Genomic DNA, 13548 nt, shown 5'->3' on the forward strand with positions numbered 1-13548 from the left:
CCAGGAGAGAAAAATGAAAACATGTAGTAACTGTCCTAAAATCCACACTGATAGACAGATACAAAAAAAAAAACCCTTGAGTAATCAGGGTTGAAGGCAAACAAAGAGAAACCCTAAATGAACAGAATGACAATATTTGAATTAGAACATCTCTGTGTAGCCTCAATCTTGCAAGAAAAAAAAGAAAATTCCTGAGCTAAACAGCTTTCATTAAAGTCAAATCAGCTTGTGCTTTTTTTAGGGGGTGGAGCGTGACACTGGTAAAAGGGAAGCGATTGCACCATTTACCATGCAAGTTCTGCCTCAGAACATGGAAATGTGTGTAATTGGAACAACATTTTAAAAATACAGGCACTGAGCTATCCTTGAATATATCACTCCTTTTCATCTCGCTTTCCCTTGTTCCTTTTTCTGTTCCTTCGTTTGATATGGTGTTCTTGCTTCCCCCTCCAAACATCTCCTCTGTATTCTGCAAATTGATAACCCTCTAAATGAATTATGGTAAATGCATAATGAAGGTTTTCTCAGCTTCAGCCCTGCAGCCAGCCAGGATGGAGCATCTCGTTTGGCATGTTTGATTTGTTTTGTTGCGCATTTAGCCCCAGTGTTCCTTCGGAGTGTTCACTGCTTGGGGCATGTAAATAAGAAATTATCCTTGCTGACTAACATGGCTAATACCTCCTCTGGGGTAATCAAAAATTATTAGACGCTTGCTTCCAATAAACATTAGGGCTCATGGCACTAACCACTGTCAAATCACTCACCTCCGCCTACTCCCCAATAGCCATAAAATGGGTGAACAAAAGTGATCAGGTGTGGAAAAAGCACCCTGGCTACACGGAAACTGAGAGACCGCAGGACTGCTATTATGCCTAAAAAAGCAGCCCTTGGCTTTAAGAGTCATTAAAGCATGTACTAGAGTGGGAATCAGACTAGAAAATGAGCTTATCTTGCATAAAGCCCTCAAAAGCTTTGCATAAACGTGAAAGATGTGTGCGTGAAAATCAGCAGCAGAGAGGAAGAACTCGGATTGTAACACACTTCCTTTATCGTCCTCCCACTCTTTTGGATGGTGGCAGCATGGTTAAAGCACTACCTGTAGGGTATAGCTGCTTTGCTCGGTTCCAAATATGCTTTAGTGTCTAAACCCTGGTTTACGCCAGAGAAAAAAAACCACACAGCAAGTGAACAAGCTTTAGCTAGCCTTGCTAAGCCACTCTACTCAACCATGTGCTGTCTTTTGGAGGGACCTTTGCTGTGATGTGCAGTTTTGACATCAGGGGGAGGAGAACTGGGAGGGTGGGGGTGGTGAAAGAGATTAAAGAGCCAAGGGAGGCAGAAGAAAGAAATGAAAGTAAAAGAGCGCAAGGCCCATTGGTCAAACACAAAGGGGAAGAGAGGGAAAGGACATTTGAAGTCGGGGTTAAACTCCAAATAAGCACACCTTAAACTGGCTCATGTAAGCTAGCAGTCAAGGTTTTTGGAGTTTCCCTGCAGGTGTGCCTTTGACAGACTTGGCCCCCATAACCTCTCTCTGATCTAGAACGGGGCCTGGGGTTGGACACAGAAACTAGTGGCATCTTGCTGTCTCTCTCTCTCTCACACACACACACACATGCTTACATTCTCTATAAACACACACGCACACACCAACACACTGCCAGACAAGGGGAAAACAAATCTGGTGAGGACTAAAGCAATTGGATTATCACCTCTTAAGGGTGACTTCTTGGCTGACCCCCTTCAGGCTAGCCTGCTGAAACAAGACTGAAAATTTCCTGGGAAAACACTCTCTCCCTTTAAAGAAACGAAGCACTGTCGTCCTTGTGAAAATGCAGCAGGGGCAGCATTAATGGACATGGAAATGCCCTTTGGGGCATGCGCTCAAATCCCTTTTAGCCATATTACATCAGACCCCTGTGCACTTCTCATCATCACCACATGCGCTGGTGTAATCAGCAATGGAACAAGGGTGTGTAAACCCACTGTATAATGAACTGATACAACAGCATTGCACTGTCTTTGTTTTTGCCTAAAGCCTTTGGGTAAAAGAATTTAAAAGCCACTCCCCTCCTTTTACTGGAGTTCAATCCTGATTACTTCCCTGCAACACCGCTTCCTCTGTGCTTTTTAGCTATGCTCAGCTCACTCCCAGTTAAGCTGGTCTTCATCTACTTCTCAGAGAAACAGAGGAAAAGAAAGAGAGAAAGAAAAATCTCCCCTAAGTTTCCCCTTAATGGCGTGAAACAGAAATTCTCCTCAGCTGCTGTCAGAATAATCTGGATAATTTTTTCCCTATGTTCTCCAAACATTAGTTTGCACATTAGGCTGACACAGTAAAGACGTTTTTCCTGTGGCGTAGGCTCAGTACCTGGCCAGGTTGGGCTGGGCCAAGTCACACCAGAGGCCTGTTTGTGATTATGGATCAGAGTGAAAGGAGCCAGCACAGTACTGAGGCAGAGGTCAGTGGATAGAGGGGAAAAACCAGAAGGAGAAAAGAGATGCTAAGAGAAAAAGGGAGCGTGGATGGAAGACCAAGAGGTGGTGATGGTGGTAATACTGTGGGAAGCCTATGTTACTGGAAACTGGCTGTATTGACAGTTTTTATTCTTTTACATTACCTTTTTTTCCAGTCTTTTAAGCTATAGCACAGGGTCAGAAGAAAGACAGAGAAACCCCCCCAAAAAAAAGAACGAAGAGAGAGCGGAAGGGAGGAAGGGAAGTGGGAGCTGAGGGAGCTGATCATTCTCTTTAATCACATTTTGGATGAGGGCCAGGTAGTCTGCGGAACTGAGAGCGAGACAGAGAAGGGTGAGTGAGGAGAGGAGTACGAGGGAGTCAGTAAGTGAGGGAGGGGGTGGGAGAAAGAGAAGAGGAGAGAGATGGAGGAACAAATGGAAAGAAAGGGGGAGAGAGAGGATGGGAAAGGGACTTATGGAGAGAGGGGATGAGCCTGAGAGCAGAGACCCTTGAAACAGCTTGAAGTGCAGCAGTGCTTAGGCAAGTGTGCACATATGCCCGCACATTCTATGTCTATGTGTGTGTTTGTGTGCAAGAGAGAGTGACAGCCATTCCCGTAAATGCCCGCGAATGCTGAATCCAGCAAGAATCTGGTGTTAGAGCCGAGGCTAGGAGAGATCCATTTTAAAACTATGTGCATTAACTATACTTTTCCCCATAGATTAAGCACTCCACATGAATAATTTAGTCTCTTTTATGCTAATGGGATCATGAAAGTATCCCCTCTGTACCATGTTTTCTCCCCCCGCACAGCAACACTTCTCAGCTTTCAACAATGGCCCTGCCCCTTCCCAACAAACCATCAGACAGACATATTGCACTCTTTCCATAACAGACACCTGACTAACATGTGACTGACATGCAGCGGCATGGCTAAAGCTGAGCACCATAGCTCATTGAGAAACATTGTAGCATTGTTTGTTTTGTCATTAAGCAAGTATACCTTTGGTTTATGTTAAGTGCGGGCTACTGACTGAGATATAGCAAGCTGTATGCGCGTCATGGCTGCACATACTCATGTTTAAGTTATCTCCCTGCTGATCTGGTTTTGTAAATGGCCACAGAGCCATATTACTCTTAAACTTTCTTTGCTTTTTCTGTGGTTCTCTGTTTTCTTTTGAGAGAGGAAGTGGACATATCCTGTGTGTTTATGTGCCTTTTCAGCCCTTTTTGTTCAGCCTCTTCCATTGCACACTAAAAAACACCCATGCGCACATGCGGAAACCTTGTTGCTTCAGTATTGTGTTGTGGTGAGGTGGGGGCAACTGTGTAAAAAATTATCAGTGCTCCAACAGCTGGGAGTGAGAGCCATGAAACAGCAGGGCTTGGGCCTGCTTTATTGTTTATCTGTTGTTTATGGGCCAGTGTTCAGCTTTAATTACTACACTAAATTAAACTCTAACAGGCACTTAGAAGAAACCAGCTAACACATGCGCATGCATACAACCTCCACCCCCCAACCAAATACACACACACGCAAATTATGCATTGTAAATACACAGACACACCTCAACGATCACTCCAGAGCTAGAGTATAGGCTACTAAAATGCAACAAGGTTTCCATCTTGTGTTTACCAAAGATTGCTGTGTTTTTTTCTAATGTGATTACATGTTCTTTCTTTTTCTACCTGCACATTTGCATCTTCTTGAGCCCTGAGAAATACTGTATTAAAAAAAAGCAAAGCCAAAGGTCTGGAAACTATAAGATCCAACAGGGCTTGTTCATGCTGGGACACAAGGAGCTGAGTCCCCAACAGAAATGACCTCTTTCTAGTGAGCTCAACCACAAATACCTTGCTGATTGGGGCCCCTAGCCAGGGCCAAAGGAACTCACCACACTCCCTACGCATACACATATACACACACAAACACAATCATACCACAACACCATCAAGCGCAACGTGCTCCCTTGGAGCTGAACACTCAAGCTCTCCCTCTCTTTCCTCCCTTTCTCTCCATCTCTGCCTCTCTCAGTCTCTCTGGGGAGTCGGTCTATCCGCAGAGCGTGGGGATTGTTCAATTGCTGAGAAAATGTACAAAATGCTTTCTCCTCTCTTCTGTTGAGCCTTGTCCATCTACAGTAGAAGCTTGGAACAGTACAGAAAGCCCCTTTGCTCGGCACTCAAGATGTCAACGTGGATTTGGTCTTCATGCATAGCTAATAATTACAAGTGTGGACTGGAGCTGCGGCATGCTCAAACGCACACACACACACATATGCACATACAGAACGAGGTCAAACGCATTACCTACCATGCTGAATCAGTGTTGGGGATTTACTGTTCATGACTGAGTGCATTTGACTTTACTGTGTTTGGTGTGGGCAAACGTGTAGAGTATTTCATCACACTGCTCCATCACACTTTGGATGCTTACCATATAACAGACACCTGCTTGGAAACGAGTGCTATCTTAAGGCACGCACATTCATCAAGTTTACCTCCCTGCAACTGATGTCTATGATGTTTCAAGATAAGCTTGGAAAAGCTCCAAAGGACTGTTAATCAAAATGATGTGAATGCAGAGCCAGTGTAGTTATTGTGTGTTACCTTCTGAACTGGCTCCCCTTGTATTTATTTATCTAGCTAGAACATAGGGAGTCACTCTCTGAGAGTCAGAGCGTTGATTTTGCCCCGAGGGCGATATCTCATATTTTCTTTTTTGGAGGGAAATTCTGAGAAAAGTATTTTTTTTTAAGTCTGTTAAGCGGAGGGATTAGGGTAAGGATGCAGATCTGAGAATTGTACAGAAAACTTTTTTTTTAATATGTGTCAGAACCTTAGCTGGCAATCTTTACTGACAGCTACGAACATGCTTCACCTTGGTTTTCTGCTTGACAATAAATTATTCCACACGAGGGATAATACATATTTGCGCACTTGTTAAATTGCTTTTTGGCGCAGGTTCAGAACAACGCTCAGCACTGAGATACAAGCCAAAGACTTTAGAAGAGGACTGTGTTCAAAGCGACCCTCTTGAGTCCTGTATGACGGTGCTTACAGCACTTTAAAAAAAGAAAGAAAAAGAAACGGTAAGCGAGTGATACAGACGTTTATTCTCGTGTACATCCCCTAACAGGGAAAGGCAGAAAAAAGCTAGTCTTTAAAGTAAAAGTGGACTTGGTCACTGTCAGAGATCCTTTGATATTTCTGGGACAAATGGACTGCTGTCATATTTCATGCAAGGATGTTTCTAGATTAAAATTTGATTTCAGTGTTTCTCAAGCACGGATAGAACACACCTTTTAAGAGGAAAGACGGCAGAAAAAAAAAGTTGATGTTTTTCTTAGCAGCCGAAACCTAAAAGTGGCGTGGATCTCACGCGCTCTTTTACTGTGCTCCTCTCTCACTTTCTCCCATCTATTCTGTCTTCCTCAACCGATCCACATTGTCACCCCTTTTAACAGGGGCCAAGCTGTTAAAGACCCCATTACTGAAGTGAAGCCCACATTTCACATTTTCTCTGTGGACTTGAGAGTGCGGACTACAAATTTTATGTTGAAATGTATCGAGATAGGAGGCGAGATCATGCATGGAGCGGAGTGAAGGAGAAGAGAGGCGAGGAGGGAAAGGTGGAGAGGTTGGAGAGGGAAGGCTCTGTCAGAATGGAAGGGCCAGAGTCGGGAGTCAGCGAGCGCTTCAAGCGTTAACGTAATTGCAAGAATGTGAAAAATGAGGCGGCGGGGCTCCCGAGCGAAGCGAAAGGTCAGAGCATGCCTCACACAAAACAACTGGCTAGAGGACGGCCTCATTAGACCATTAAATCAGCTGCCCTTGGTCTTTTTCCCTTTTACTCTCTTAGTCATTTTTCCTCCCTGATCCTACTTTTTCACCTTCTCTGCTCTTTAACCTTTGTACTTCTGTGGTTCTTCAGCTTTGTTCAAATCTCCACTTCTCTTCTAAGCTGCTTAGTTTGTGTTTTTTCTAGCAGCTAAATATTTTTGAGCTGGTGGATCTTGCATTTAACACTGAGTGCAGGTCAGGCTGTGGACCTGATCTAGTCTAGGTCTATCTTGGCCCAGAACGCGGTGCTATACCGTAACTGTCTTTGGCCCGTATTGATTGGCTGTTACTGGATACGGTGGGGAAAGGAGTCGATAAGTGCTCTGTGGATTACAGGTCACTTGTACTTATGTGTGTAAGATAATCAATAGGCAGTGCATTTCTTTCTCTCATCCCCTTCCTCTTTCGGTTGCTCTTCATCTCCCGTGCTTCTTTTGCAATTACAAAGAGGAGTGCAAAAACTCTACGTTTGCTCTGTCCTCTGATCTGTCATGCTGCGTTTTTAACTAATACTATGACTTCAAAGCAGAAAATCCATTTAAATCACAGCAATTTCTTGGATTTTTCTTTTCTAAAGTTTTAAGTATAGTTCAACTCATACCTCACTTGGCCAGTAAAATCGGCCTACATTGGTCGATGCCGAATATATTAGTACTGTCTGATATATACGTATATTTTTTTTGCATAACATAATGCAGAAAATGTCATCACATAGTTTGTTGACAGAGCAGCTCTGTCTGCATTGCTAATGCTCTCAGCACTGTCTGCGGAGCACATGTAGCAGATTAGCATTAGAGCTGAGCAGACGGTTTTGCAGAGTAAGTTTCCACCTAGTTTGCGGTTAAATAAATAAACAACAATGTCATCATTTTCAATATAACCCAAGCATACTGTACGTATACCTACGTGTATGAAAATGAAGTATGTCATACAGATACTGTATTTGCAAGATCCAGTATCAATTAGGTCCTAGTTTTAAGACATTTGAAACATTTAAGACATTTGTTGCATAAAAAAATGTCCTGTTTATGCTGTCTGTGAGCATGCAGGGCACTCTGTAGTTTCTTTAACCAACAGATAGTTCTGCATCTGTCACAGGAAGAGGAAAAACAATGCCTAAGTAGGTTTATTAAGGGTCGCATTACGATCAAGAATTCTTTCCTTGAACAATGTTACTGAGACATATCCTATTGCTTTACCAGTCTTAGTTATTTTTCCAACCAGGCTGTGATTCAACTAGTTCTGACACAACTGACCACAGATGTCTGCTGTGGTCAGTAATGTTTCAGGGGCTTCCGTCTAAGGAGCAGGAGATGATTTAAATAGCCCCACCACAAAGTACACATCATCAATACATTTGACTGCTTATTGGCAAAATGATAGCACAGAACAGGCAGACCGAGCAGCTTTGCTCTGTGAGCGAGCTGGTATCGGTGTGTATCTGAGTCTGCTTCTGTGTTTAGACAGCGTGATGAAATTTCATGAAAAACTCTGGACACTGCCAGAGGGCACCCACGGATACAGAAAGAGACCCACAAAAGCACACATCTCTGGTGCATTCAAAACAAGATGAAGACAAGAGAAGTGGGGTCAGGAACTCTTCATCTGCTCTCTCGGTTCAGGCAGCAGATTTCACTTTTAATCTACTTTAATTTTACACTAATTTAACGCTTGCTTTCATATATAAACTTACCTAACAGCACGTACGTTTGACAATTTTCATGTCAAAACTGATACCGACCGTGACAAAAATACGAGGCAGGTTGCTGTGACTCAAACACACTATCTGTATTAAATTCAAATGCATTTGTTTTGAAATGCATTATAAGTGTTTGGCAGGTCGTGTAGTAGATAACACAAGGCTCAGTGAGACATAATTAGGGGCTGTTGTGCAGGCAAAGTTAATATGGTTTAAATTCAAGAAAGAACTGGCAGAAATATACTATTAATCACCAGCTTTTGTTCAGCTCTCTAAATAGCAACACTTTGGAAAGCCTTTTACTAGGTTGGTATGGTATTCCAGTGGCTGTTGCTGGTATTTCAGTGCGAGTACAACAGTGGATAAGCATGTTCATTTTTAGGTGTGACTGTGTTTACATGGATGCCAGTCAAAAAATTGGATAATCCAAAGTGCAAAAGGAAAAGGACTGGGACATGTGTAAAGAGAGATGTGCCACCTATTCACTATAGAGCTCACATTAGACAGGGTTAAAGTGAAGAGTTGGCAAATCCATGCGTGATGATTAATATGTCCTGCATAAATCTATGTATGTTTATGTGCTAGGGCTTGAGCGTAAAACTAGACCAATGTGTGCGCATGTGTTACGAATGTGCATGCATGTGCATGCCCATTTCTGTACTGACTCACCTTGCTCACTGCTGTTGTCACCGCTTTGTGAAGCATGTCCCCCGCTGGAGGGCCCCGGTGTGCCGGCTGAGTGTGTGGAGGTGGCGTCATCGTGGTCTCTCCAGGAAGCTGGGTTCTGAGGTTTGAAAAAGGAGAAAGCGAGCGTGGGATCCATCCATCCATCCGTGCATCCAACCACATTCCCCATCCAAACCACAAACCAGGAGCAGAGAGAGAGCAGGGAGGGGGAGAAGTTGGAGGAGAAGAAGATAGAGAGAGAGAGAGAGTTCATATGAGAATGCTGGAAATGTGAAAGTGACATCTGTAAGAGTCTAACTGCATCGTGAAGGTCCTTGACCTGTTTGTTTCCGCAGCTTTTTTTCTCCTTTTTTTTTTCAGCTAGCAGATAATCAAAGTAGCTACAGTGATTGAATAGAAACAAACGAATGCACCAACGCAACTGGCTATAAGTCAAAACACTGTGATCAAAGTGTTTCATTAATGTATGAGGGCAAAACAAAGCACCGTTAATGTGGCATTTGATTTTGAACATTGCAAGTAGAGCGCTTGTGAGTAATAGTCTAAACACATATGGCAGAGCCCAGTGCAGTTCATTTGTACCATAACCAATTGAGACTTCCGTGTCAAGTGAGAAATATAGAGGTAAAAAGTCCAAACACACCACAGCCGCCATTAATCATTACCACTGTCAGAAATGAAAATAAGATATGACAGTGATTCTCCTGCTAATCTGCCAAAAATGTGTACACGCCCACACTGACATACACACACGCCCACAGAGGCTTGCTGAAATGCACTTATGCACACATGCTAATGACATAATAGAGCAAGAAGTATAAACACAGATGCACGCACACTCACTTTCATATATACAAAGGCATCGTGAAAAGAAGTGTTAAAATCCCTGCTGGCTAACTTCAAAGAAATAACCATAAACAAATTCATAGCTTTTAAGTTGACTTTATTCTCTCCTGCCCTACGTCCAGCTCAATTTCTCGGCTCCTCTTCTCTTTCCTGGTCATTCCCACTCCCCTGTCAGTACACACAGGGAAACAGGATTTTCTACTGTACAGGAAAAGCTTTATCAGAGCCACATGAAGGCAGACTAGAGCTGGAATTTCCTCTGCCATTCAGGCAATAGAGGGACAGACTGATCACGTCATATACTACATCTGTGCCCACAAACACAGACTCAATCAGCTACACACTCCAAACAGCCTCTCGCACAGAGTTGATACGACATCCTAGCTCACGTAGCCCTCGCTAGTCTTTCCCAGTTTAACATGTCACCTGAGTATGATGACAAAATGTTGGCAAACTTGAGCCTAACGTTGTCTGGGGCCCGAGAGAAGCAGCCCCTTGAGCAGAGCCCAAGCCAAACAAACACAGGCCTGCACCAAGGCTTCCCACAAACCTCAACCCACTTCTCAGTTCCCGCTACGTGTTTTTTTCTCTCTCAAACACACATAAACACATATACATACATATGAAAGTAGAGGGAAAATGTACATGCCACAGTATATTCCTAGAAACAGACCGTTTTTACCATTTTGTCCAACTTGAGCAGAGTTTCTGATGAACTTTTCCCTCAGTCCCCACCAGAGAGGAGCCTGCCTGCTTGCCTTTGTGCCCCAGTCAGAGTAAGCTGTACTCGAAGAGGACAGACAGGATAGAGCCTGGAAACTAATCGAGGTTCGCAGGGAAACAGAGACTAAAGACACGCCGCTGCCGAGGTCCCCTGGGCACACAGTCCTGATGTGCTGCTGCTTGTTCTGCTGCGGAGGAGAGGCTGCTGCTATGCCTGTAAGCGAGGCCCTTTTATCTGCTAAGTTTTTTGGGGAAGGCGGGCTGTTTTCTCAAACAGCTTGGAGCTGAAAACAGCAGACAGAAACACACAAGACCCTTCAGACCCCGCGCTCCACTCAAGGCCCTCTCAGCGTCAGCTGTTCACCGGATGGCAATCAGATAAAGAGCTCAGAGAATTACTCAGAAGAGGGGTAAGAAGACAACGTGAACAATAGCCCGTGCGTGGGTTTTAGCCCTCCAGAGTGAGTGAAGGGGAAAGTGTCCCCGTACTGAGAGCGATGGATGATTACGATGTGTTCACTCTCTGGGCCACTGATCAACACATGGAACACTTCATGGGAATGAGGTCTGTTGTTATAGTAATTCTCTGTTATTCTCAACACAGTGCAGGCTAAGTAAAATCCCTAATGTGGGAAAAGCCCATCAACCCCCTGAAAGCAGTCTAATTTTGTCTTTGTCGTGTTCAACACAGAGGGAAGGAAGAAAGGAGAGGTAAAAATCCCAGACTCCCAGAGTGAATAGTGTGTTTAAGCAGAGCTGGGCTCTGGGCTCTCAGAACGGGCTGTTGTTGTTCCAAGAGAAGAAAATGACTGGGTTCTACTTCCTCACAATGAGACACCCACTGCCGGCGAGACACAAGACAGACCTGAAAAACTGTGCTCACTGCTCTCACACATGCCTGCTCTCTCATTCTATCTCTCCCTTTAACACTTGCCAGCTACGGCCACAGCCAGCTATGGTTTTAATGCAACAGTGGAATCGATAGGACTTAATTTAGCTATCATTGCAGAGTAATGTGTCATTTTTAATGGCGCTGGCACTAAATTAAATTCAAAGACACCTCATCTAATGGTGTAAAAGGGAATGATATTTTGCTGTGATTTGCTACCCTGTGGATTTAATGGGCCTTTATGTGGGGATGTAGATAAAGCTTTGTTAGTTTGGCTCTTACAGTGGAAAAAGAAGACTGCAGCACTTTATATGACCTAATAATAATAATAGAGTGCACACAAGACCAATGCATATGCAGTGGAGCGCACACTTCTCTTTTAGTACCTGTAAGTCACTGCTCATTCATAAGCGTGTGTGCAAAACAAGACAACGAATATCAAAACAACAGTGTTAACTTTCCACACTCAACAAGGCGACAAAAGCAACAGCCTTTCCTCCCTATGAATAATTTAGTGGGTCTCTCTAAGCTATGGCGGGTGCATCATCAGACACTGCGCCGTGCAACACAAACACACACAACCATTTTGCCACAACCCCTGTGGGTCTGATAAAGTTCAAACAAGTTGCAGGAAAAAAAATCATGTCACACAAATAGTCTTCAACCTACACAAGAAGTGCTCGAATAAAACAGGGGAAGATGCAAAAGAGACAAAAAGGGCCTCCAGCCCATGTGACTATTCCCTAAAGCTGGGCATAATTAGGAGTCAAACACGGTTCACTCCATGCTCCTCGCTAATTGTGTTAAAGAGCAGTGTTACCAGGAAGAGGAGGAGAATGCCAGCAAGCAAACACACATACATGTGCAGGAGGAAACGCGCACACAAATGTACACAGCAGGACTAGATAGAGAATAAGATACAAAAGAAGAGGGGTCTCTAGAGGCAGCCTTTTCTATTTGCTGGGGTTAGCAACTGGCGGCTGCTAATACAAGTTGTAATTAATATAAAAGCAGGAGACAATATGGGAAGGAAGGCTTGTAGTGCAGCCAGGCCGCAGGAGAGTGGGAGAATGCTGCCGTCGCCTCTGCCACTGTCCCCTGTTTCTCATTTACAAACACCTGCCTGGCACAATTTCACTTCCCTCACTGCACTCTGCCTACATCCCTAGGAATTTCAAATAAAATTGATTTAGCAGCATCATTGAATTTCCCTCAAAAATTCCCCAGAAACCTGGAGGGAAAGGGGGAAATCTGGTGCAGTAGCAACAGTGTAACACAGGCTGAGAACGACTAACCTTGTGAGTCCGTGCGTGTGTGTGCGTGCGTGCGCGTGCGCGTATGTTGAGCTATCAGTGCGCGGAGCAGCTACAGAGATCCTGTGCTGAACATGTAAGGAATCGCTGACGCACCAGAAACACACGGGGCCGTAAATCACGAGGCGATGTGACATCTCAAGACACATCTTGCCACATGGCATAAACAAAGAAAGAGAAAAACTTCTCACACATTTCTGTTGCGTTGAGCTCGTAATTATATACAGCCACTTCAGAAAAGTGTAGGTGCACTTCCATTGAACGGCTAAGCATTTACAACCCCCTCAATTACCCACAATATAAAAAGTCCTTAATTTAGCAGCTAATAATTCACCACAGCATGTTTTAACAGACAAGGAGGATTGTCTGATTGTATATATGCCTGAAAACTTTCTCTGAGGCAAAAGCTGTTTTACTCGCTGTAGTACATTATGTGTGCAAAGAAAGAAGAGATTAAGTTTTTTTTTAAAAAAGTGATTCATGGGTTTGGCACAGCTTAATATGACATATCCCGAAAAAATCAAATGGCAAGAAAAATGTTATAAACACTTGTGCTTTCATTCATTCCTTTAAAATAACAATATACAAGTTAATGTGAATCTCCTGATCACTGCAGTCATTTACACCATGCTTTCAGCCAAATATAGGGGAGTGCGGAAGATGCAACAAGTTAGCATAGCCTCTCTTCAGCCACCATACCGATGATTAGATATGCCTGCCAACAAGGCCCTGCCACTGAACACAATTCAAATAGGAAATGTAAGGCCAGACATCCCACCATCGCAAAACAATTGCGTGGAACAGACAGAGCATCCCAAGTCAACAATGCACTGTTTTCATGATATCCAAACGTAGTCGGCCCTCGAGGAGGACAAAGCTAGTAGAATTAGAACACCTCCAAAACTGAGAAATTGCATGGTTCAGCAGGCAAGCTTGGCCTGAGGGCTCGCTGTCCACAGGCAGAGGGCTGCGTATGCGCTGCACTATGCATAGTGACGTACAGAAATAGGACAGGATCTTCCTGGGCACGCACCTCCACAAATACACACACACACTTATGCACAGGCTCAAGATGAACTATTGCATTA

At 43.9% G+C, this 13548-nt stretch overlaps 1 protein-coding gene across 5 annotated transcripts in view; it reads right to left on the bottom strand.

The window, feature by feature from the left end:
• The window catches only part of meis2a (Meis homeobox 2a), a 78427-nt gene that overhangs the window by 56223 nt on the left and 8656 nt on the right, over nucleotides 1-13548 (bottom strand). For all 5 annotated transcript variants that reach the window (XM_084915470.1, XM_084915467.1, XM_084915468.1 and 2 more), the window contains exon 8: nucleotides 8672-8786. In XM_084915470.1, coding sequence (XP_084771596.1) covers nucleotides 8672-8786 — 115 coding nt within the window. The remainder of the gene's footprint in view (nucleotides 1-8671; nucleotides 8787-13548) is intronic.

The sequence above is a fragment of the Perissodus microlepis genome, chromosome 19 (assembly GCF_051167445.1).
Source record: "Perissodus microlepis isolate ML-2025 ecotype Zambia chromosome 19, ASM5116744v1, whole genome shotgun sequence".
NCBI lineage: Eukaryota > Metazoa > Chordata > Actinopteri > Cichliformes > Cichlidae > Perissodus > Perissodus microlepis.